The 26498-nt window shown below is 42.8% G+C and overlaps 1 protein-coding gene across 1 annotated transcript; it reads left to right on the forward strand.

Moving 5' to 3' along the window:
- SALL1 (spalt like transcription factor 1) lies at nt 1-17452 on the forward strand. Its single transcript, XM_030582091.1, has 4 exons — nt 1-195; nt 817-909; nt 10431-13843; nt 14855-17452. The coding sequence occupies exons 2-4, from the start codon at nt 834-836 to the stop codon at nt 15293-15295; spliced, it is 3930 nt and encodes a 1309-aa protein (XP_030437951.1). The 5' UTR covers nt 1-195; nt 817-833; the 3' UTR covers nt 15296-17452.
- Nucleotides 17453-26498: the final 9046 nt, after the last annotated feature.

Raw genomic sequence — 26498 nt, forward strand, 5'->3', positions numbered from 1 at the left:
CGCCCGCTGTGCCCCCCGGGCCCGGGGGGAGGCTGGACGGTGCATCTGCGATGGGTGCAGAGGTTACAACAAGACACAACACTTGGCCGCCGGCGGAGCGGGGATGGGACGGTCCCAGGCAGAGGCGGTGGCACTGCCTGAGCGCGGGGCAGGGTAGTCGGGAAAAGCCCGGCCTCTCACCCCCACCCGGCCCCGGTGGGTGTCCCCGCTGCACGGGCAGAGCCAGAGCGTTTCCCCGCAGCTGGGCGATCTGCTCCCGGCTGTCCTTTCTCGCTCTGCATTTGCTGCTTTCGGGGAACGACCAGTTCTGATTAGTCACTGCTCCCCGGGCGCTCAGAGAAGAGAGAATTTCATTTGCTTCTTGGCCCCTTTTTGTAACGAGAAAAAAAAACACCCACAACAACCCAGGAGCTCGGGACAGCAGCGAGCTGGGGGCAGGCACATTCCTATAGTAACAGGGATGGCGTGAAACAGTCCCAGCTGGTTGCTAAGAGGGTTAAACTGTATCCAAACAGCTTTGGGGAAATCCAGCCCCCTCTCTTGCCACATGGATCGACTCATTGGGTGGGAGCTTCAGAGAGACAAGGGTCTCCAGCAAATCAGCGCCTAATTGATTAAGGCGAGCGGGTTTGAATAGAGCTGGCCATGTGCCAATCGCCTTTCAAAGAGCCCCTCTATGATTAATCGCAATGCATTATTGATAATCATAATTATAGCAGGACACATGCGCGGTGCGGCGTGGCTTGGGGAGGGGGGAGGCTCGATTTCCGTAATTTTGAGAAGATTTTTTTTTAGTAATTTTTTATTCTGCCCCAGCTGATGTTTGAGCCAGCATGTCGCGGAGGAAGCAGGCGAAGCCTCAGCATTTCCAGTCCGACCCCGAGCTGGCCTTGTTATCCCAGCGAAATGGTGAGTTCTTCCCATCTCTTTCTCGCACACATTTTAACACAAACACGCACCCGCAAAATAGATCAACTTACCTTAGAGACAGCTAGAAACTGCACCGGGAGAGGGAAGAGAGCGCTGGAGCTTTTTGGTGGTGGTGTTTGTTTTTTTTTTTAAATATTACTATTTTGGCCCTTGTTGAGGATGGATTTGTATTATTTTATTAACCTTCTGTTTGTTGCATTTGTGTGTGCCTCCCTCCCCCCCCCCTTTTTTTTTGTTGATGATCTGGCAGTCTGACCCCAGAAGAGATGGATTTCTCCCCCACATCCCCTCTGTAGTCCTCACCCCAGAGGCTGGTGAGGAGCGGGACAAAAGTCAGGTTTGGGTTGGGGTGTGTGCTTTCTAAGGATGCACCGACCTGACCGCACTTACTCTCTGCGCCCACCCCCCATAAAAAAGGAAAAAGCCCCTTTCCTACTTTTTTTCAGCCTGCTCCGTTTTCCCCCTGGAGTCCCGCTATGGCTGGGAAACCTGCGCTGCCAGACAGCCGCCGCCTCCGGGGCATTTGAACCCCCACTTTTAAAGGAGGGAGAAAGTTTGCGTGCTGGAGATGAAAGTCTTTCTCGCCGCACTGACTGACTCCCTCGCTGCCCCTGGTAACTTTTCTCGTTCTTCGCTCTGGCCGCCTGGCATCTGCGGGATCCGGGCTCGCAGCGGCTCCGCCGAGGGCGGCTTTGCGGCTGGCTTTAGTTGTGTGTGTGTGTGTGTGGAGGTGGGGGGGGCTGTTTGTTTCCTTTCTTCCTTTGGGGCTTTTTTGGGTGTGAAGCCGGTAAAGGAGGAACCAGGGTGGCTTGCTCTGTAGCTGGCTTTGGAGAGCCTGTGATTATTATTTTTAAAGGAGGTCCGGAAGCCCTGCTTTGGTGCAGGAAAAGGGAGTTTTCTTGAAGGGGGGGTGCTTGTACCTGTGTCTGCTTGGACTTTATAAACCGGCAGAGTAGGGGGAGGGGTGGTTGTGGGACGGGGGCAAGTGGTGTGGGGAAAATCCAAGTGAGAAAGTGGGCGATTGGGGAGTGCCTGGCTGATCAGTGAGGCTCGAGGGCCAGGGGTGAAGGTGGCAGAGGGTCTCCGCGTCCTGTGTCCCAAAGGCAGGCCCGCTCTCCTGCCCTGCCCCGGCACAGCGCACCTCGAGGTGGCGGATGCCTTAGCTTCACAACCAGCTGCGAGGGAGCCCGAGTAAGGATGAGCAGCCGCTGAGCACGGGAGGGGAATCCTGCCCCCCGTTTGGTCCCCCCTGGAGCTTCGCCCCGGCCGGGCAGTTCTGCGCCTGCCGACCAGCGGGACCCACACCTTGGGGCAGATTTTGAAATGGGAGGAGGGGCGGGGGGATAAACAGGCCATTCAGGAAGTTACATGAAAACTGTTACCGGGTGTCCGTTCAAGAGGCTGGCTGCAGATGTGGATAATATAGATTGGGAGGAAGGACGAGATGGAAAGTTGGGGGGGGGGGCTTTCATTTCTGCAGGGCACTTCCTGAGAGTCTAGAAATTGTGGCAGTTTTTGGTGGGTAGGAGAGTGTGGCTGAGATCTCAGCCCAAATCTCTCTTTGGAGGGGCCATCTCCAGAGCTATTCCCTCTGTCCTGGGGGGTAATGCGGCGCTCAGGGCAAATCGGATGGGGATGAAGAGAGTTGGCCCTGAATAAATAACTCTTTTCCTTTTCCTTCGCCTGGCCGGGGCTGGGCACGGTGGCACTCATCAGCCCCGAGACGAGGCAGCACCTTTGGCTTCCCCAGCTAACTTCCAGAGCCGCTTGGTGTGCTGGGCTCCTTTTCTTCTCCGAGAAAAGCTCTGACTCGTCCCCCTTTTCAAACCCTCCACGCTCCTAAAGCGAACACATTGCTGGCTGCGGAGGGACTTGGCCAGAAGCTGACATGCCAGTGTGCGATGTGAGTCATGGAGAGGAGCCCGGAGCTGGTCTCCCTCAGCCCCATTAACCCCCTGCATTAGTCATTAAAGCAGCAGCCAGGAAACAACCCTCTTCTCCCACCCTCCCCACCCCCTTCAGCACCATGCTTATCAGGGTCGCCACTGAGGTAGGTTTGGGGACATGGGAGCTGTGATCTCTGAACTGTCTTCATTCATTTTCCATTTATCAGCCCCCCCCCCCCACCTTTCCCTTCCCTCCCCCCAAGTTGCACGGGAGCTGCTGAGGAGTTTCGGAACAAATGTAACCTAAGATACCAAGATCTGCAGAGTAAATCGGGTCTCCCTGGGAAAGCTGGAAGGATGTTATGGTAGCTTTATCATTTAGTTGTGGTTTTTTTTTTTAATATTGAGACACCTTTCTTTGCATCATTATTATCATAATAAATAAATAGCACTCATTTCTTGTACCGTTTAAAAGTTTCTGTGAAGTATTTTGATTTCTGGAAGGAAACTTTTTTTATTTTATTTTATTTATTTTGGGGGTGAGTGGTGGTAAATTTTCATGTGTGTGGATGCACTGCTATTTTGCCACCGGGTTCAATTAATTAATTTAATTTCACTTTAAGACACTTATTTTAACTTTAAATGTTGTTTTTTTCCTTCAGCTTTGAAATTTCAAGCATGAGTTGGGGAAAGGTTAGGTTTTATTTATCCTTTCACCAGTGCCCTAAAAAGAGTTCTGAACTTTACAAAGTAAGCAAAGAGGAAAAGCATAGATGGAAGTTAACTTATCTTGCTGGAGAATCAAAGGGCTATTTTTCACATCTTCGTTTGTTTAATCGCATCTCTGGACAAAGTCTTTATTTTTTAAAATTTTTGCTAAAGGACACTGATAAAAGCACCTTTAAGTATCTTAATAAAATCGCGCCGGCACTCTCACCCCCTTTTTTTTCTTTCCTGTTTGTAGTCTTTTGATCTGATTTTTCACATGTTTTCAGATGCAAGACACTGGGGGTGTGAGAAAGGAATGTTAACTGAGAAGCTTTCTTGCCTGTTGCTAAACGATGTACTTAAAATAGTTGGATTTCACCTAAAATGATGGCATTAGATAATCTTTCATTTGGTTTTCCTGGATAGTAACTTAAGTTAACTAAGTAAATAATTAAGGGGCTTTTTGTACATTTTGTTTTTAACGTTGGTTCTCTAGAAAAAGCAGTAGGTTATTAGAAACCCTGTTAGGAGCTTTTCCCCTCCTTTCAGTAGTAATGGTTTTAGGTTATGACTGTTTTACATGCTTGGACAATAAGTTCTGACTACATTGCCTGGAGGGTATGTTTTGTAATAGTGTTACAGGATTTAGAATGCTGTTGCAATATTAGTGTAAAACTAACCCTATAGAAGTGAATTAAAGGAATGCTTTATGCATGTGAGAAGTTCTTAAATTTATAGTAGATACATTTGAGATAGGTGCGAAACATTTTTTTCATGATATGCCTCTAAACTGCAAAAAAACAAACAAAAATCCCTCATTCTTATTTTTTTGATGAAATGAATTCAGGTTTGTTTGCTCAGTTACAATTTCAGAAATCAGACAGTTTTGGCATCACTGCTACTTTAACAACACTTGCAATAATGTGAAATGAAGTAATACTTAAGAATAAATGGAAAAATCATGTTTCTGTCAAAAATTTGTTGTATCTGTTTTGAGTTCAAGTTTAGGAAACTCTGACATGTATTCACAGTTAAGGGTCAATAGAAAATAGTTTGAAAAGAAACTTCATGCATGTCTTACGACGACATACTTTTTTTTGTTGTTTTTAGAACACTTTCTTTCAAAGTTTAGGGTCAATGCAGTACATCTTTACTCTGAAGATACTCTTTGAATATTTCAAATGTATTTTTGGTGCAGTCATTGAATAAGGAAGCTTGGCTTCATTATATTCTGTGAATGTGCACGCAGAATACCTTTGTACTGGCATAAACAGGACAGAAATCGGACTAATAGAAGCGACTTTTGACATAAATGATATTCAACAAGTAACTAATTACTGGTGGAAGTTGTACAAAAGGCAGTTGGATTATTTCTTTTTGTTAATAACTGAGATTGTGTGATTTTCTTATTACATTTTGAGCTTATTTTTTCTTTTTTTTTCTTTTTTTGGTTGGGGGTTGGTTTGTGTGTTTTGTTTTTGTTTTTTGGAGGGTTTTTAGATTATGGGAGCTTCCTGGCCTAATCATACAACAGAATATTATTTTGAAGCATAGCTTTTCAAGGCAAAGGTTCTATCAGAAGAGCAATGCAGCTAGCATTTGCTGCAGATATAATACTTGCTTCTCTTCCATATAGATGAATCAGTTCATCTGATGTTAGTAAATCATAGAATTTCATTATTCACTGTAGCATTAGATGGTTCCCAGAATGACGCGTGGGCCCAGGCAGCTATTAAAAACTACTGTTGTTTTGTTGTTTTATTTAATAACACTTGCAAGACCGAATGCTTGGAAGGAGTACATGTTTAGTCAGGCTTCTTTTAGCTTATTATATCATCTGTGAGATAACTGTATTTGATCAGTCTTGATTACAATTTATATATATTTCTTACATTTTTTTGCAAGGCAGTGCACTAGATGTCGTGGGCCTTATCAGATATTGCTTATGCTGATGTAAGTCAGAAGTAGTTCTGCTGAAGCCAGTGGGGTTAAACTGGCATGTTGCGTGGGTTTCCCTTCACACTCACTCTTTCTCTCCAACTCTCGCAGATTTATTTTGCTTATCATGCGTCTAATATAACATGTGGTGATAAGTCATTACTAGGTATCCACAGGCTGTGCTTTTCATATATTTAACCATCTTCAAGTTTTCTGTGCTAGTCAGTTTTAACCATATGTGGAAACAGTCAAAGCAACAGTGAAGCAATCTTATTAGAGGAAAAATACAGTTAAGCTTATTGAAATTGTTAGTAAAAAGCAAAACAGACATTCGCTGATGAAGAAAGCACTGATTGCTGTTTTTTTTCCTAACCGTTTAAGATGCATGACACTTTATATCCCGTAAAATCTTCTTTAAGAATTAAAAATTGGAATATACAAGTGAAGTAGTTGCTACAGGAGCATATAGTCAAGAAAGTTTGTATGACTGGTGCTAGGAGTTACTTAAGTGTTAGCTGTTTTAACCTTTGCTAGCTTCCTTCCATTGAAAGGTGACAGGGTTCAGATCACAATATGTACTTCAGTATCTTGCCAGTGACCCCCGAATTGAGTCTTACTGGTCGCATAGCAGGAAGTTAGTAGTTTATTTTAGCTTTGCCTTATCAGCTTTGCTGCTTTTGCTAACGCTATTCCCCTGTCCCCTTAGATGCCAGACCCCCGAAGAGGAGATTGACAGGTAGTTCCCATAGCTCCGTTTTACCCTCCAAACAACAGAGATTTAGTTTCTTGTCCTTTTGCCAATGTTTATGTAGCCAAAGTTTAGATATAACCTTAAGGAGCCTTTCTTTTACGTGTCACTGGAACAGTGAAACTACACTCAACTTTTTGAAGAAACTATTGCAACTGGAACCCCATCTAGTGTTCATTTTGATTCATCTGTAGGGAAGACATTTTTTAATTGTGTTCATTAGATGGATTTGTTCCTAGTTTTAAAATAGCTTGGTAATCTTTTTTGGTTGGTTTTTGATTATTAAATTGTAGACTCCTCGTTTGAATGAATTTGATATATGAACAAATAGTTTTAGCAAATTACGAGTTATAACACAGAAAAGTTAAGAAACTGAATTGAATGTGAATCTCCCCCCCCCCCAATATATTATAACTTGTTTTCTTCAGAATAACATCTTGCGATTTTAAATTTCCCACTTAGTAGATCAGTTAAGGGGGCAGTTAATTAAAATATTTTTATTCACCAGGGACACTTTAAACAATTCATGCAAACTTGGATTTCGATTACATTTCTGAGTTGCTTAACTGAGAGGTTTAGCTAAAAGTTTATAGACACAGAAGCATGTCCATTATTATAATGGAAATTTCGGTGAGCAATCATTTTGAAAACATAAATACACTTACAGTTCAAAACCTTCTAAATATTTTAAGTCCTTGTTCAGTCATCTCGCTAAGAAAGCAGATTCTTTTTTTCATTTTACAAGTTTGAGGATTATGGAATGTTTGGTTCTCATTCTAGAATATGCACCTCAAGTGGTTCAAAATTCCCAAGTTTGAAATGAGTAATGTTTGAGCACTAAAAATTTTTCACGATCCTTAAGAAACCTGTAAACTGAAAAACCATCTGACAAGGAACAATCCATAGTGTCATTAATGTCATTTAAAAGGTTGTGGACTTTTTTCATAATTACTGCTGTTTGAATTTTCTATATAGCTACTCACGGCAGGTTTAATTTTACTGTTAATTCTTTACAGGATACATAAAAGCAAGATGGAAGATTTCGTCACCATGATAGGCACAACAAAGAAACTTCATTTAGTCAGGTCACCAATTACTATTACTTAGAACAGATCATTCAAGGAAATAGTTAGAAAGCTAACAGATGTGATTAGAATACAGTAGAGATGAAATATACAGTAGAAAGTAAGACATACAGCGTGCTATCAGTTTTACAAAATCTACTTTTCAAGATCTGTCATTTTAAACCTCAATTATTACTTAATAGTGCCACTCCCCTCCTCCACCCTCCCCCGTAGAAGTATAATCTACAGGTAACTGTAAAATTAAGATCTATTTTAATATAGAGAAGCCTAATTGTTGCATTTAAGAAAACAAAAATTAAACCCAGTGAATGCAATTCATGAACAAATATCAAGATGAAAAAATGTTACAAAAATCTAAGCCCTCAATATTATTTTTGCTTGATCTATGGATGTAGTTTATTGTTGTTCTTATATGACAGATGTCTTAACTTCTGCAGTATTCACGTGCTTAAACTATTTAAAAATATAAATATATACACATACTTTATTTCATGTGTTAATATGTATTGTATTGTGCTAGAACACTAGTCAATTTCTGGTATGGAAAAGCAGCAGTTAGATATGTGTACAAAATCACCTTTCTTTGTAAAGCAAGAATATCACATACTTTGCAAGTAAAAAAAAATAACCAAAGAACTAAAGTATTCTTTAATCTCCATACAGAAGTGCTAAATATTTGAAGCAAATTCTTGTAATGTGTTTGATTGTCAGTTTTCTGATTTCCCTTGCTAGTTATTTAGTTCTGAATCTGCCATTATTTATCTAAGCACAGCTGACCAAGCAAAACTGTGTTTTAAAGTGGCTTTATGTTTTGATAAATGTGATCTGGTTGAAAAGTGTTTTCCACTGAATGCAGAGCTTAATAGAACATGCTGACATAATAGTTTTAATGCATTTTGTTGAAAATGTGTGAACAAACAGAATAGCTTTTGTTCCTTCATAATTGGCTGTAAAAGTAGATAGAAACATAACCATTACATATGGAAATGGCAAAGAGAAAGAAATAACATTTCTGTTGAATATATTAGGAATTGCATTTCCTAGCTTAAAATAAGCTTCTGAAATGGATGCATCATTTGAAATAGGTTGTCAAAATAAAAAGCCTTAAGTGGAATGTTTGTCATATTATTTTTATCTGGAGTTAAATAGCACAAAGACTAAAGAAAAGTACACAACTTTAATAAATTTCATTTAATATTTTCCTTCATTTTTGAACACTGTACAATATTTTTAAAAGTACATAAAATGTGTATTGGAATCCAACACATTAGTATAAGTAAACTTTAACTTAAAAACTGAATCATAATTGTTGCTTTCTCCTCATACCTTATAGCTTTAATACTGATGTGTGTATATATAAACCTATTTTCACACCTACATTTAACTTTTTTGAGATATGCATCAGTAAAAGATCTATAAAATATGGAACCAACTAATTAGTTAAACAAAATATCAGTTGCAACTGATATCCTGCAATTTTTGGGTGTTCATGCTAAGCTCTATATCACAGTATATACAATATACACTTGGGTAAAGCGAGAGAGGGAACAAAATCTTGAAAAATATAATGCTGATAATCTGCATCACATCTCATTTTGTTTGCATTATAAAAGAAATGGCTCTTTATTTTCAAATTCTCATTTGTTAAGACAAATCATTAGGTTGTTTCTCAACTTTTTACAGGAACTTTTATTTTAGTTTTCTTTGAGATTTAATTTGGAAGTAATGGAAACCGCCTATTATCTGATTTAGTACGGGAGAGAAACATGCAGGGAGGTAATCCTTGAATTAAACAGGTTTTTTTTTCCACAGCCTTCCAAGATGACCACACACCATTTGTACAACAGAAGTTGGTGTCCTCATGCTGAGCAAACAATAGGGAGCCATCCTGTCTTTGAATAGGATCAGCTAGTTTAGAGTCAGAGATTTTTTAATGTTTAATTTACAAATGGATCCCAGTGATAAGAAATGTGAGCAACTAGTGGAAACAAACATGAAATAAAAGGATTTTGTAATGAGAAGTTCACTACAATCTGTTAAACAATTGACAACAGTTAAGAGCAAATAGTTTTTAAATGCATTCAGACAAGTAAAATTGCATAGAATTATCAAACTTAAAACCAAGACTTATTGCTTATTGTATGTGAACATTTCCTTTTAACTGATCATCTTTCTTGATGTTTATTCAGAAATGTAAAACTTATGCAGAGTTTATAGATTTGAGGTCAGATCCTTATCTCAGTTTGGCTGGTGTAAATCCACAGTATTTCCTTTGTGTTAATGGAGCTACTCCAGATTTACACTAGCATTACTGAGCTCTGAATCTATCCCACAAAGAGTTCTTCTGCTGAAGAGTAGCAGATTTATCATTCATCAGTCTTAAAACCAAATATGAGTCAAAGCATAATAAATGGGTTTAGAAAAAATACTTTATTTGTGAAATATGAATATTTCTCCTTTTTATTGGGGATTTTTCCTTTTTATTCAGCTCGAAGTCTCCAGTTACAGTGGAATTAGCTTCACATCAAAAGTTAATCTTTGCTATACAATCAAAGTTAGCTTAGGTCTTATGTGGAAACTCAAGCGATATTTTTTTTTTTTTTTAGTTGTCAGTCTGTAGCTTAGTGATATGCACTTTTTTCTTGTCAACAAATGATTGGGACCTTGAGTGACTACAAATTAGTTTAATGACAGGGACAACTGTCACAGATATCTTTGAATCTGTTGAAAATGAACAAGGTTGACAGGAACTTGAGAGTCTAATGGGTCCTTCAAATGGTTGATTTGCGCTCAGTGGACAACTAGACAATAAGCAGTATGAAATATTGGAAATCAATACTTTGCTATGGAATTTCATTATGCCCCAATGTCTTCAGTTCATAGTATTTTATATTTTGATGGATTATCTGAAGGAAATGATCATCTAAAACATAGGGATTAATACAACACCCATGTGCAGTCTTAAAAATCAGTCATGAGCAATATTTAGAAAGCACTAATATTGATCTCTTCTCACATACAATCTTTGCGTGTTGTAGTCTGAGAGTTAAAAACAGTAGATTTAAAATAAAAATGTCCTAGAGAAATTTCTGAGTTTCTGCTCAGTTTCTAATCCATCATCTTTTGATGTTTTAGGACACACAGAAAAGGGTCACGCAAATCGAACCACTAAGAACAAGGATGCCCATGTCTGTGGCAGGTGCTGTGCTGAGTTCTTTGAATTATCAGATCTCCTGCAACACAAGAAGAACTGTACTAAAAATCAATTAGTTTTAATTGTGAATGAAAATCCAGCTTCTCCTTCTGAAACCTTCCCTCCTCGTTCCCCTTCTGATAATCCTGATGAACAGATGAATGACACAGTTAATAACACAGATCAAGTAGACTGCAGTGACCTTTCAGAGCATAACAAACTTGACAAGGAAGAATCCATGGATGTGGAGGCTTCCAGCATTAACAATAGCAGTAGCAGTTCCAAGAGCATCAACAATAGTATTACAAGCAGTAACAGCTCCACAATGGGTACCTCAGCTATAACAACCTCTCTACCTCAAATAGGGGATCTGACAGCATTAGGCAACTTTTCAGTGATAAATAGCAATGTCATCATAGAAAACCTTCAAAGTACGAAAGTGGCAGTAGCACAGTTCTCACAGGAAGCGAGATGTAATGGTGCATCAAATAATAAGCTTGCTGTACCTGCCCTAATGGAGCAACTGTTGGCTTTACAGCAACAGCAGATCCACCAGTTGCAACTGATTGAACAAATTCGTCACCAAATATTATTGTTGGCTTCCCAAAACACAGACGTGTCAACATCTTCTAGCCCTTCTCAAGGTACTTTACGAACATCTGCCAACCCCTTGTCCACACTGAGTTCCCATTTATCCCAGCAGCTGGCTGCGGCAGCTGGATTAGCACAAAGCCTTGCTAGTCAATCTGCCAGCATCAGTGGTTTGAAACAACTACCCCCTATACAGCTACCTCAGAGCAACTCTGGCAATACTATAATTCCATCCAGTAGTGGCTCTTCTCCAAATATTAACATACTGGCAGCAGCAGTTACAACACCATCCTCGGAACAAGTGGCTTCAAATGTTGGTAGCTCACAGCTCAGCAACCCACCAGTATCAGCATCATCTTCACCAGCTTTTGCAATAAGCAGTTTATTAAGTCCTGCATCTAATCCACTTCTACCTCAACCCGCCCCTAATAACTCAGTTTTTTCCAATCCCTTGTCCAATCTTGGAACACCTGCAGAGGATTTAAACTCCTTGACTGCCTTGGCACAGCAAAGAAAAAGCAAGCCACCAAATGTAACTGCTTTTGAAGCAAAAAGTACTTCTGATGAGGCATTCTTTAAACATAAATGCAGGTTCTGTGCGAAAGTCTTTGGGAGTGACAGTGCCTTGCAGATTCACTTACGTTCTCACACTGGCGAGAGGCCCTTCAAATGCAACATATGTGGAAACAGATTCTCCACAAAGGGAAACTTAAAAGTCCACTTTCAGCGTCATAAAGAAAAATACCCTCATATTCAAATGAATCCATACCCAGTGCCAGAACATTTGGACAATATTCCTACAAGCACAGGTATTCCTTACGGGATGTCTATCCCACCAGAGAAACCTGTAACCAGCTGGCTGGACAGCAAGCCAGTTTTGTCTACTTTGACTACTTCTGTTGGCCTGCCACTCCCCCCAACAATTCCAAGCTTGACACCATTTATCAAAACTGAGGAGCCTCAACCTATTCCCATTAGCCATCATTTGGCTAGCCCTCCAGGTTCTGTCAAAAGTGACTCGGGAGTAGCTGATCCTGCTGTAAAAAATTCAAATGGACATTCAGATGAGGCAGACGTCAGTGCTTTGCCTACCACAAATGGCAAAACAGAAGAAAACACTCACACCTCAAACTCCTTCACTAATATTAACAGCTCTGTGAGCTCACCGGCAGCAGACTCCAGCTCCAACAGCATTGTCCCTTTTACAAATCCACTGATGCCTCTAATGTCGGAGCAATTTAAGGCAAAGTTTCCATTTGGAGGACTACTAGATTCAACGTCAGCATCAGAAACATCAAAATTGCAGCAACTGGTAGAAAATATTGACAAAAAGGCAACCGATCCTAATGAGTGTATTATTTGCCATCGAATTCTCAGTTGCCAGAGTGCATTAAAAATGCATTATCGCACACATACTGGTGAAAGGCCATTTAAATGTAAAATTTGTGGTCGTGCTTTCACTACTAAAGGAAATTTAAAGACTCATTACAGTGTTCATCGTGCCATGCCCCCGCTGAGAGTACAACATTCATGCCCGATCTGCCAGAAAAAGTTCACCAATGCTGTCGTGCTACAGCAGCATATCCGAATGCATATGGGAGGACAGATTCCCAATACGCCTGTCACAGAAAACTATCCAGAGTCAATGGAATCTGACACAGGATCTTTTGATGAGAAGAATTTTGATGATCTAGACAACTTCTCAGATGAGAACATGGAAGACTGTCCTGACAGCAGCGTGCCAGATACACCTAAATCTGTTGATGCGTCCCAAGACAGCTTATCTTCTTCCCCTCTGCCACTGGAAATGTCAAGTATTGCTGCTTTAGAAAAACAAATGAAGATGATCAATGCAGGACTTGCTGAACAACTTCAAGCTAGCTTAAAATCAGTTGAAAATGGGTCAGTGGAGGGGGATGTTATGACAAATGATTCATCATCTATTGGTGGTGATATAGAAAGCCAAAGTGCTGGAAGTCCTGCTATCTCAGAGTCTACCTCTTCTATGCAGGCCTTGTCCCCATCCAACAGCACTAATGATTACCACAAATCACCAAGTATTGAAGAGAAACAGCTAAGAGCTTTACCAAGTGAGTTTGCCAATGGTTTGTCTCCAACTCCTGCTAATGGTGGTGCTTTGGACTTGACCTCTGGTAACACAGATAAAATAATTAAAGAAGAATCTTTGAGTATGCTCTTTCCTTTCAGAGATAGAGGTAAATTTAAAAACACAGCGTGTGACATTTGTGGCAAAACGTTTGCTTGTCAGAGTGCCTTGGACATTCATTACAGAAGTCATACCAAAGAGAGACCATTTATTTGCACAGTTTGCAATCGTGGCTTTTCCACAAAGGGTAATTTGAAGCAGCATATGTTGACACATCAAATGCGAGATCTGCCATCACAGCTTTTTGAGCCCAATTCCAATATTGGCCCTAATCAGAACTCTTCAGTTATACCTGCTAGTTCATTGTCATCTCTCATAAAAACTGAGGTTAATGGCTTTCTGCACGGCTCTCCTCAGGATAGCAAAGACACACCGCCTGTTCTTGTTCCTCTGGGGCCTTTGCCATCTTCTGCCACATCACCAGTTCTGCTTCCAACTCTACCCCGAAGAACTCCCAAACAGCACTACTGCAACACATGTGGGAAAACATTTTCATCTTCTAGTGCTTTGCAGATTCATGAAAGGACACACACTGGCGAAAAGCCTTTTGCCTGCACTATATGTGGAAGAGCTTTCACGACAAAAGGCAATCTTAAGGTACTTTCCTTCTTGCTGTTCTTATGCTGTTGTGGGTTTTTTTTGTTTGTTTACATTTACATCTGCAGTGTTGTAAACAGTCCTCCTTTTAGATATCTGGGGTATGAAAAATGGTAGATTGTCACATGCTCGGCGCCTGGCATTTCTGAACGGGATTGAAGAGTTTAATGCAGCAAGATATTTCTGGTTTGATAAAATGCACCAAACTCGCTATGTAGCCTATGAAACAGGATAGCCGGATGTTGCTAGAGGGTGTTTAATTAAGATATGCATGAAGTGTACTGCATATATTACTTATTAAGCACTGCATCTTAAATATATTATTTTCATAACTCACGCACAACAGACTTGTTTCTAACTAATAATTCTTGAACTAATAAGCATTATTTTATTTGATTGTATAACTAACATTTCCTACTGATCTGTCGAAAAAGCAAATATACTTAAGTTCTAGAACACTAGTTGAGCACTTTACTGTGTACATGTTTCTGTTGACAGAGTATTTCTCTAGAGATTTCTGCCAGTAATGTGAGATGAATAATTACTTTCAGGCCATTCTGTCTATACACAAGGCTCTCCGATGAGCAATCAGTAAAGGATACTTTTCTTCCTGTCTGAAAAGGACATTTTATAGGGTAAAGAGTGTCAAATACAATACTTACCATTGCAATGAAAGTGGACATAGCTACTTTCAGGATTAAAATTGTTAGCTGCAATTGACTGGATAACATAAGGCTGCTATAAACTAAATATATGTAATGAAAAAGAGTAATAAGCAATGTATTGTTCAGCAGGAAAAATATGGGCATAATGCTGGTACCTTGGTCAGATGAATCTTCTTTGTTACTAATCTGAACTGGAATATTACATCCTTTACCTTTAGTGGTATTCTTAACATAAATAATAGACACATGGACTGCCTTCTTTGTTTTGTGGTAAGGTATATTTGATCAGTCAGAATGAATTCCACTGCTAACCACCTTCCTTCCCCCACCCACTCCCTTCTTGCAGGTTCACATGGGCACTCACATGTGGAACAGCACTCCTGCGAGACGAGGCAGACGACTTTCGGTGGACGGTCCCATGACATTTCTAGGAGGCAATCCTGTAAAATTCTCAGAAATGTTTCAGAAAGATTTGGCTGCAAGGTCAGGAAACGGAGACCCTTCCAGCTTCTGGAATCAGTATGCAGCTGCACTCTCCAATGGCTTGGCTATGAAGACCAATGAGATCTCAGTCATTCAGAATGGTGGCATCCCTCCAATTCCTGGAAGCCTGGGCAACGGTGGCAGTTCACCTATTAGTGGGTTGACTGGAAGCCTGGAGAAGCTCCAGAATTCTGAACCTAATGCACCTCTAGCTGGTCTGGAGAAAATGGCAAGCAATGAAAATGGGACAAACTTCCGTTTTACACGTTTTGTGGAAGACAACAAAGAAATTGTAACCAATTAGAATAAACCATATCAATAACATTCCTGCAAATAGTGCAACCTAGGGTTGCTTTTTACAAATCTACAAACAACATTATAAAGACATTCTTTTGTACCATGTTCTACTTCTAGAGTTCTAAGAGAGCTTATTTATTAGTGATATAACCTTGCTTTGCAAACAAATGCAAGCATTAACTTTGGTCTCCTGTATTTTGAACTAAATACTAATCGACTAGAGTGCTGTAAACATGCTGTAACATTTATGGCAGTTGCAAGTCTGTTCTGCTAGGTGATCTTTTTCTGGCATTAACTTATTTTCTATATCCAGTTTAACATGAACTCTGGTATTGATGCACCACCTCAGTGGTGCATTAGATCTCTAATAAAAGTCCTGTATATAAATGTATACTTTGATCTCGCTGGAAATTTTATCAGCAACACATTGTTTAATTTTCCAAACAGAATTAAGAAAAGGACTGAAAGCTGAGAATATGACTGAACAGTGTGGGTCCTTTACAAGCTCAGTTTTTGATTTTTATTATAAAATTAAAACTGCTTTAATTTTTGTAGATTTAACATTTTTCGTTTTGAACTGTTTGTATTGTGCTTCTTACTTGAGTCGTCTTAAATGTTCATAAGTTTCTGTACAGTAATAAGCACGCAGATTATTAGAGAAGATACAAAAGTGTTGTTTTGGTAGTTGAAACTGAGACGTAACATTTTGCCTTGTAGGTATATTCATTATAGAAAATGTGCTGGACTTTCACAATGCTGCTAAGTATAGCATCTTGAACAACCTTCCATGGACAAATGTAGATGCTCCTGTATATAGAATAAGAAATATCACTTTCATTAAAATGTACATAATGTTCCTTGCAAGACCAAGCCCTGCTTCTTGACCAAGGGAACAAGGATAGTGTTTGTTTATTTTGTATTAGATATGTGGGGGGAAAAACACAACTTTGGACTGTTACATGCACTTTCTTGGAAAGTTGAAAGGAAAAGAGGTCCAGTTTCTTTAACATTTAATACTAACAACAGAGATACTGTAATTTTACTTGAGTAATCAAATACATTTTTGCAACAGATAAAATGTCTCTGTGTTTTTAAAGTGTATTTGTATTTAATAATGTCTCTGAATGTATTATTTAACCTTACCCCTGGGTATTAGAGGACTATCCAGGTATGTATATGTGTGTGTATCTATATGTATGTGTGGTATACATATGTTTATTGTATATTAATGGTTATATATTTGCATCTCCTCTAAGAGTGGGAACCTTGTCCTTTAACTATTCAGTGATATCAGACCTCCAATTTGATGATTGGGAGTAATTTTAGTATTCTTCATCTCTTTATAAAAAATGCTGCTAACAATGGCCTTACCGAGACTAGGTAAGTTTCCTTTGAAGGAAATTTTATATTGGATTTAAGGCTTCACTTGGTTCAAATGTTTTAGATTTGATGTTTACTTTACTTTACTTTACTTTTATTCTGTGAGACTGTATGATTGTGGCATGTTTATCCTGCTTTGTCTGAGTTAAGATGTCCACTAAAAACCTTCATATATTATATGGGGGTAGGGAGGAGGAATCAGTATGGCCTTTCTCCCTACAGGTTTGATCTATCATTCCTTATGCACCCACAACTATCATTGACTTTAATGGGAGTTTTGGGACGCAAGATTGGGTCCACAATTTGTGCCTGTGAGAGGGTTTTTTGATTAACTTCTTTAATTTGAAGCAAAACAATCATTTTGGCAGTTTTTAAATTATACAAGTTTAAAACAAATGACAATTTCTAGTTTTATGTATATTGTGTATTTTTGCACGCTGATAATTCGAATATTTTTATTTTTTTACATGTCATTTTGACAAAGAATTTAGACCCTTGTAGTCTAATTACTTCTGTTATCTTGAGTTGGAGGTAGGGGAGAATGTACAGTTTAATGCTGAGACTTAACCTGAAAATCATCTCCTGTGCAGTAACTATTTTTCATAGGGAATTTTCATTTTCATTTCAATGATTATGCATCCTAAATACACTATAAACACTGATGCCTTTAGAAAAAATGTATGTCTTTTACTGTTAGATTTATGTACCAGATGAGTGTCACACAAAATGCAGATTTGTTAACGTGTAAATGTACACTAGAGAGAGTGTGTATCTAAAATTGAGTCATTTTAGCCTCAAAGACAAATTCAACAGACTGATTTAATTAATGACATTAAATATGAATTACCTTTACTTTTGTGTCACTAAGTAGCAGAAACAAGGTTTTAGCAGACATTTTTTTCTCTTTTTTTTTTTTTTTTTTTCCTCTAAATGTGGGTTGTTGTGGTTTTGTTTTGTGGGTGGTTTTGTTGGTTCATCTTAGAACCTAACCTGTTCAGGTTTATTGGAGCTTTACCTGTGACTTTCTGTGGGGGCAGTATTAAGCCATGTAAAACTCAGCCCTACATTAAAAATATTATTAAATTAGGGGTTGTACTGCCCTGCAGAGAGAGAACTATTAAGGCACTGTTAATGCCTGACATCCTGGTGCTGAAAAAGGTCAGTTCTCTGCTGTGGTAACTGCTGAAAAGAATTTGGCCCTATACTGTACTTGCAAACATGGCTGTGGGAAGAGCTATGCACTGCTTCCAGCCAGTGCAGATAAACTCTTGGCATGGTGTGGTAAACTTTTTCATTAATCACAAACTCCGCAGCAGGAGGTGGCATTCACATATGTGTAGGGTATTGTTTCACAGAATCATAGATTATTAGGGTTACAAGGGACTTCAAGAGATCATCTAGTGCAACCCCCTGCTCAAAGGGGGACCAATCCCTAAATAGGCCCCCTCAAGGATTGTCTATAATGTCTTTTTAGCAGTGGGTCTAGAAAATTAATCAAAAATACAAAACTCTTATGGGATGTGTTGGGAAAGGCTCTAAAGCTTTCAGCTGTAACTCTTCTGAAATACATCAAAACTAATTGCATACAGTCCTTTTATCCTTGGTCTGATGTAAAATAACCCTCAACTCCTAATTGGCTGCCTAACAGCTGGTTTAGGATGTTGAGCTGTAGAGTAGCTTGGACCTTGTCATACTCCTTTGCTTCCCCTTTCCTGCCCAGCTGGGCCTAGGGGAAGATGTTAACATGTTTGACCTTCTCCCAGGGCAGGAGCTGGAGCAGCCACTGCACCACAGGGTAACTGCTCCTTGAGCTGTAATGCTGAGCATTACTAGACTGAGCTATACAGGACATTACTTTAAATACTATCTAAGGTTGAATGTTGGTGTAGTTGGTGCAGCTGGCTACTGGAAATAGGGTCTGTGCAGGTGATGTGTGAGCACAACTCTCATTGGTAGAGGAGGAAGTATTGGAGCCTATATTAAAAAGGGGGTGTTACTTTATAGCTGGGCATTATAAATGCAAGGCATAATTATCTCCTTAAGTGAGTTAATTCATTGATTTTAAGCAAGAGAGATTTGGTGCACCCTCCTTCCTCATCAGTTTAACCAAGGTAGTCTTCTCTCCGGGTACAGCTTGGTCCCCTATCCCTTTCCAGAAGCATCAGCAGCTGTGAGTTACTGAAATTATCCACCTGCGGCTTTGTCCTTCTGGAGGAGGTTTGGAGCAGCAGTGCGATTCCTTTATATTTCTACACAGAAAGTGCATGGCTTTGTACAGAGGCCTCAGAGGTAGGATGGGGTTCCTTCTCTTCCACCCTATTCATCCCAAAAATAGTTAATTTTTGTTTGCCTCCTCGACTAAATATTTCTGCTCTGGGACCCACTGGCTAGGAACTTTAACAATAGACCAGTTTGTCGTTCAGGAGGGGTTCGGATTCGTTCTCCCCTTCAGCAAGGAGGTAGACGTGGGTGGCTCCTGGCCCTCGATCCTGTCCTTAGGAATTGGGCTGGTTTATTAACACCATGAAAACTCAGAATTGTTCTCTATGCAAATGGTGTGGCAGGTGGGGGGCAGAAGTGACTCCCACCCCAGCGGAAGGAAGGTGCCTTGTAGCCAGAATCAAAGTGGTGAACACCCTCAAAAGGGTTGGGCGCTGGTGTATTTTGTCTAAAGATCACAGAAGAAGGAGCAAAAAGGGACTGGCCCGCTGTAGGCAAGAGCCCTGTGGGAACAGTGCAGGGGAGGAGAGCGGGTGAGCTGAGGGGGGATATTACGGAAGATTTTATTTTACAGCAGGACTTAGCTGCCAGCTGGGTAAGGGATGTACAAGAAATATCCCAGCTCGTTTTTTTTTTTCCGAGGGGGGGGGAAAGAGGAGGCGAATTAGAGCCTTCTTAACTGCGCTTTAGGGTGCAGGAGAAAGAACCACCCCCCGGGAGTGCGGGGCGCTGTCCCTTTGGGAAACCAGGGCCGTGGGGGAAGATATGACACCCCCACCCCGGCCCTAGGGCGGAAAACGCTCGCAGCTGGGTTTTGGGGCTCGGGCTCTTTTCCCCAGGGTCATTTAAAGCGAGTCTACACGGGACAGTCCCCACTGAATGCCACCCCCTCCAGGGCTGCAGCGGCGGGCTCTCCGGGCGGCCAGGCGCATGTAGCCGGGGAGGTGTGAACTCCCTCTTGCCTGGCTTTTTAAAAAAGATTCCCCCTGCCCCTCGCATATCTAAGGCAGCGACTCCGTTCTGCTCTCCCGTGTGAACGCCCCCTCTCCTAGCTCACCGGGCGGGCCGCACGCCGGAGTCTTTCTCTCCCACTAGGGCAGCCGATTCCTGTCTGTCATTTGGAGCGGCGGCTTTTCCCTCGGCCTGGGGAGCTGAACCCCGACCAGGGGCATTTCTCACGTCGGTGGGCTCTGGATGAGATTTCATTCCCCACAAGCAAAGCCCCGGGGTTTGGGGCTCCGGCGAGCAAACGCCGCGGATCGTTCCGAAATCTACAGAGCCAGGCTCGCTTTGTCTCTCCTCCTCCCGCCCCCGTAACCAGCCCTAGCACGACGCGAGGCTGCAGGAGACGCTGGGGCACGTGTCAGCTGGGTGCGGGCAGGTCTGGGTGCAAGGGGGTGGGTTCCGCCCCAGGCCCCGCAACGAGCCCCACACTGAGGGGGAAGGAGGGGAGCAGGTGGGTGTGTGGTGGGGGGGTTCTCCATGCCCCCCCGCAGACTGTTGCGGAGGTAGAGTTGCCTGGCCCGCCGCCCTCCTGAGTGTAACTCAAAGGGAAGGGGGAGATTTCCCGTAGAGCCCGAAAGGCGAGACCACCCGAAGGCTTCCTGCCCCCCAGGGTTGCTGTAGAGACACACCCAGTCGGGGTCTGCGCTCCCCAAACAGAAACCCTGCGCAGGTGGCGGTGTGAACAGTGCTGGGTTTGCAGGTCTGGCCAGCGCTGACCCACAAAACCTGCTATCCTGCACGGCCGGCAGGCAGGGCTCAGCTCCCCGCCCACCCCAGGCGCATTCAGCGGTGTGTTTCTGATCCCAGACGTGGGGACAGAGACTCCCGCCTGCCCCTGCCTTTCCGCTCCCCTTGCCCACGGGAGATGGACCCGTGTTAGCGCGGGCTCCGGGCAGAAGCTGCTTTTACACCGACTGGAGGGAAATCTCCTGCTTAAGTCGCTTTGCGCGGCCGGGTTGATGACTGGCCGCACGCATCGCAGAGAGCGGGGCATGGCATTGCACGGGGAGACCGTGAGCTCCGAAATACGCTGCCCCATTTTTCCTGGAAGGTCTATACCTCCCCCCCACACACACACGTTCCCTTGCCTTCGATTGCACAGCGTCTGGCGCTCCCCGCAACTCGAGTTCACACCTGGGTCCGCTCTGCAGCCCCATAGCTGGGCTCCAGTTCTCCAGACCCAGCGCCCCACACCCAGCTGTCAGCCCCCCAGTAGCACCTGCCTGGTCTTTCCAGAGGCCTCTTTCACCACATCACGTCCCTGCGTTTGTGCAGGGACCTGAGTCCCCCCACCCCAATGCCTCATGCCACCTACCCCCTAGGCCAAGATCGTCCCCGTTTCGCTCTCCCAGGGCCTGCTGCCTCCGAGTTTTGCGCAGGGACCAGTGGAAGGGGATGGAGCAGATTTTTGTGCATTCTTTAAATGCAAACTGTTAAATCGGGCATGATTTGACTCCAGCTCTTAAGAGAAACAGGCAGGGGAATAAAACGACCCCTATGCCCCCCAGCGGTCCTCTGGCAAGTTGAAAGCACATCCTGAGTCCCGCTTCAGTTGGGGGCCTCCAACCAGTGCAGGTCCTTGGAACAGGATTTCTAATGCCTGTGCATTAGATTAATCCTTAGTCACAACTGTAACAAAAATCAATGTGGCTTTCGCGCCGGATTTTTCTCATTAGTGCGCCAGTTCCCCCTTCTCTTTTCCCTTACCATCACCATTTTATGAGCTATTATAAAACTCTCTCTACATAGTTATACACACTTCACATTAATTGCATTAGCAGGAGTTTTTTTGCTCCTGAAAAATAATGGATGTATTTTAAAATGTGGATCTAAACCTCTGGGAAATGGCCATTTTTGAGATGCCCCCCTCTTACCCCAAAGGAAGAGCCAAAACAACTAGCCAAATGTGTACGCACTGTGTCTGTTCCTACGTACCTTGCTGAACCCAAACCTGCTTGCAAAGTACGAGCCGGCTAAATCGTGTGTTCTGAGCTCTTCCATCAGCTCTGCCCTAACGAATTCCCGAGGCTGTCAGTTACTGGGTCGGGGGTGGGAATCCATCAATACATGGGGATTTTGGTAAGAGGTGGGTTGTGAGTTATTTCTCCAGTGCACCCCTGTCGATTAACGCCCATCCTTAATGCCAGGGGTGTTTCAAACGAACATGGCGGGGGGGGGGAAGAGTGTAAACCAGTGAGTGTCCAGTCCAAATCCCAGCGCACTCCCTGTACTAGCAGAGGGGAAAGGCGCCAATGAGAGGACGGGGATGTAAGGAAAAGGACCATCAAGACGCCTGCACAGAGCCCCGATGCAAGTGGCCAAAGTCCCCCCCCCCGCCCTTTTGCACCTAGTCTAGATGCGGGACCGGCACTAACATCTACCCCATTGGTTGGCAGGCAGGTACCGGGGGCTGAATTCTTTCTGAACTCTTGGATTGCCGCGGAGGGTTTACAGCTGGCAGGTGATATTTACAACAAAGTGGAGGAATCGACTAGAGCAGCTCTGTATTCAATGCCTCTCCCGCGTCCCCGGGGGGCAAAGGAAGGAGCTGGGGGCAGATAATACAAGAGAGTGATGGGGAGGGAGGCGGGCTCCCCAAGCACAGCTCAGATCAACGAAACTGGCCGGCCAGGGGGGACGGTGTCACTCCAGAGACAGGGACGCAAGTTAGCTTGAATAGGGAATCTCTTCGAGAACCGAGCAGATGGGCAAGGCAGTGCTCAGGGGCGGGGGGTAACTGAATGCAACGCCATGCCAGTGATGAAATCCGGCGCTACCTGCCTTGCTGAAGGCCTGTTTGGTGAATGGAAGGTGCGCCTTTTTGCAGGATACAATGCGCCTTCCCCTTTTCTGCCTCTCCGATGTTTATTCAGTTTGAAAGTCCCCCTCCCCCAATATCATTCTTCAGCTGTTTTCCCTCTCTCGGGGCCAGAGACAGGAGTTGAAATAATGTTTTGCAAACTGCTGGTAAAGTAGCTGTGCAATCCGGAAGCAATTTGTAGTTTTGAGTTAGCAGCTGAGTCTAAAATAGAATGATGAAAGGTTTCACATACAGTGAAACTTGTAGATCTTTGCCTCCAGGCAAATTGTTCAGAAGCAATAGATGTTTGGCAATATGCAGAGGGAGAAATGGAAATAACAGTAAGGAGAGAGTAACTTAAACTGAATAGTGTTATAGCTGCTGATATTACTGCGCTGTGTGAAGCTTCCCGCTCCCATTTAAACATACACTTTGGGGATTTATAGAGTTTTACATTTTAGTTTACAATGATCTTACAGGTTTCAGAGTAGCAGCCGTGTTAATCTATGTCCGCAAAAAGAACAGGAGTATTTGTGGCACCTTAGAGACTGACAAATTTATTTCAGCATGAGCTTTCCTGAGCTACAGCTCACTTCTTCGGATGCACAGAATGGAACACACAGAGAGGAGATATTTATACATACAGAGAACATGAAAAGGTGGAAGTACGCATACCAACAGGAAGAGTCTAATCAAGTGAGATGAGCTATCATAAGCAGGAGAAAAAAAACTTTTGAAGTGATAATTGAGATGAACCATAGAAGGTGTGAGGAGAACTTAGCATAGAGAAATAGATTCAATTAGTGTAAGTACAAGCTTATCCATAAGCAGGGTGCCTTACATTGATTACAATTATATGGAAGGTAAATTTTCTCAGTGGGGCCAATAAAGTGCCCCCAATATGTCTCCATCACCCTAATACAGCTTCTTTCCACTATCTGACTTTCCCTCCATTACCTTTTTTGTCCCTCCTTTCTTCCCCTTCCTTTGTTTGCTCTACTTCCACTGTCCTTCTCCCTCTCAGAGCAGCAGGAGGCAAAGGCTGCAGGTAAGTGGAGTCAGCTCAGGGCCCACAATAGCAGTGGGAAAGCACCAGTGAGTGGGAGCAGGGAGAGGGATGCTGGTGAGTGAGATGTGCTCAGAAGGCAGCTGATGAGGGGTGGGATGGCCACAGCAACATGTGTGTAGCCAACCCAAAGAACAGTAGAATGCAGGGAAGACTCTGGGGGTATGGTAGGAAAGTGGGACTATCAGTGCCTTTGTCTAGAACAGGGGTAGGCAACCTATGGCACGTATGGCAAAGGTGGCACGCGAGCTGATTTTCAGTGGCACTTACACTGCTTGGGTCCTGGCTACCGGTCCAGAGTGCTCTGCATTTTAATTTAATTTTAAATGAAGCTTCTAAAACTGTTTAAAAACCTTATTTACTTTACATACAACTATAGTTTAGTTATATATTATAGCCTTATACAAAGAGCCCTTCTAAAAATGTTAAAATGTATTACTGGCACGCGATACCTTAAATTAGAGTGAATAAATGAGGACTCAGCACACCACTTCTGAAAGATTGCCGACCCTTGGTCTAGAATCATGTTGTCAACTGCTTGCCAATACAGTTGTCACTAGTACATTTTCCTGGTCCAGTGAAGAAAAGGGCATTTTTTCTGCAGTCATGCTAACCTAACCCATGTTGCAGATTCTCCTTGCTCACTGGAATTTCCAGTCATGATTGAAATATGTTCTATAGCAGGTTAGTTGGGGACATTAAATATATTGCCACCATATTAGTCTCAAGTACTACTACGGAGAGGACCTAAATGCAGTGATTAGTCCTGAAACTTTTGGTATCAGTTCAGCTTTCAAATGGGACATATCTCCACATTATCCAGTGCACTTCAGGGCTGCCCAGAGGATTCAGGAGGCCTGGGGCAAAGCAATTTTGGAGGCCCCTTCCATAAAAAAAAGTTGCAATACTATAGAATACTATATTCTCGTGGGGGCCCCTCTGGGGCCTGAGGCAAATTACCCCCTTGCCCCCCAGGCAGCCCTGGTGCACTTATCATGTGTGGAGACAGGTCGAAAGAGCAGGCCGGCATCCAAGCACAGAGAATTATTTTTGTTCTTGAAAGTTCCTAAAAATGCAGCATGTTAATTGTGTTTAGCATCTGTGAGAAAAAATTCAATAAAGAAAAAGGGGAGTGTTGTGACACAAGATAGTGAATTCATTCCTACTTCCCTTTCACCTCCTTTCCCCACTATTACCTATATTTAACAAAAGCTTCAAAGTTGAGTCAGTGGGCTAGACTAATTGATTAACAAATATAAGGAAAGCAAAGGCCATGTTGAAAAACTACCTTTGACAGTGAGTATCCCTAAGAGGGGATGATTTACCTTAACCAGCTCATGTGTTAAGACTACAACTTGCCTTGACTATGCTACTAATATTTTAACAGGTTAATTATTACAACAGCTAATACCTCTTTAAAATATAGCTTTCTTTCCTGGTGAAGACAAGGCTATGAAGGCTACTTTGGTGTTGTAAACATGAGCTTGTTTTCTTAAAATTTCCCAATCTCCAATGGAATTTGCCTATACTGCATGCAGTATTGCTACCTCCTGCACTTTGTTTGCACTAGATCTCCCACCATGACTAGCACTTTAAAAATAATAACAATAAAAGGTTAGAGTAGCCAAATCCCCAGAGTCTTAGGGTGAGATGGCAAAGGTCAAGGTGCATCAGACTTTCATGCCCTTTGTGGCAATTTCGCAGTGCCGTTTTGCAGCCCTTTGAAAGCATGAGGTTGTTGTTTCAATCACAAGAGGCACCCCAAGAATGAATGAAGGCGTAGAAGGGGTGAAAAGAAGAGGGTAGGTGAAAGCATGGAATATCCCTAGTCCTGAGGTTAGATTAAGGCAATCCAGGATCATAGGCCCACCATCACATGTTGCCTCTCCCCACAATGGTCTGGCCCCACAGCTCTGCCCCGGCAATGTTGCCTAGGACTCTACTTGGTGTGGCAGTGGCAGGGAACCCCCTCCCAGGGAAGCAGGGTCAGCACATGAGGTCTCCTTCTTCTCCCCAGAGAGGCAGAGGTGGGAGCAGGGGAGCCCTGAGTATTTACCACAACAGCTGGGGGGTATATGCTATGCTGGGTGGATTGCACTCTAGTCCTGCTGCCAGACACAGAGTCCTCTGCTATGTGCTGTCCTGCTCTCTCTCTCTCTTCAGAGCAATGGGTCATGGAGCTAACAGCCCATTGAGAGGAATAGGGAAGTTCTCACATTCAGAACTACCATCTTTGGCTCTCTGTAGCCTCAGGCACACCCACCAGCGCTTTGGGTACATTTGCCTCACATTTTCAAATGTTTCTTTGTACTCAGGAGGGCTAGAGACTTACTTCCTTTAATGGAACCTAAGATGATGATGTAATCACATAACTCTGGGAGCTGGGGCCTTAGGTATGGGTCCCTAACACCAGCTATTTTCTTCCTCCGGGATTTATGAAGCTCGGGGGTTGGAAGAGCCCATTGCCCTACCTGGCCAATAGGGGTAGGAGGTGGAAAGGAAAAGGCTGATGCAGGAAAAGACTCCTGGGGATGTCAGGTGGCCTGGAGAACCGCATGGTGAGCAGGGCAGGAAGCTGAGCTGAGGAGCAGGCTGTAGCAGGAGCTGGAGAACCACATGTGGAACAGGTTTGGTAAAGAACTTGTGGAGAAGCAGCAGAGAGTGGGGAGGGAACTTAGGGGAAGAGGGCTAAGTAGACAGGGACTCTCAGGTTCCCAGAGTCAGTAGGTTGCTCAGGCG

This window comes from Gopherus evgoodei, chromosome 12, assembly GCF_007399415.2.
Source record: "Gopherus evgoodei ecotype Sinaloan lineage chromosome 12, rGopEvg1_v1.p, whole genome shotgun sequence".
Classification (NCBI taxonomy): domain Eukaryota; kingdom Metazoa; phylum Chordata; order Testudines; family Testudinidae; genus Gopherus; species Gopherus evgoodei.

What these genes read in the sequence shown, in the direction of transcription:
- SALL1 (XM_030582091.1), top strand. Translation starts at nt 834, where the DNA reads ATGTCGCGGAGGAAGCAGGCGAAGCCTCAGCATTTCCAGTCCGACCCC. An exon ending in CTTGTTATCCCAGCGAAATG is followed by an intron (nt 910 to 10,430) that starts GTGAGTTCTTCC and finishes TTGATGTTTTAG; the next exon opens with GACACACAGAAAAGGGTCAC. An exon ending in CGACAAAAGGCAATCTTAAG is followed by an intron (nt 13,844 to 14,854) that starts GTACTTTCCTTC and finishes CCCTTCTTGCAG; the next exon opens with GTTCACATGGGCACTCACAT.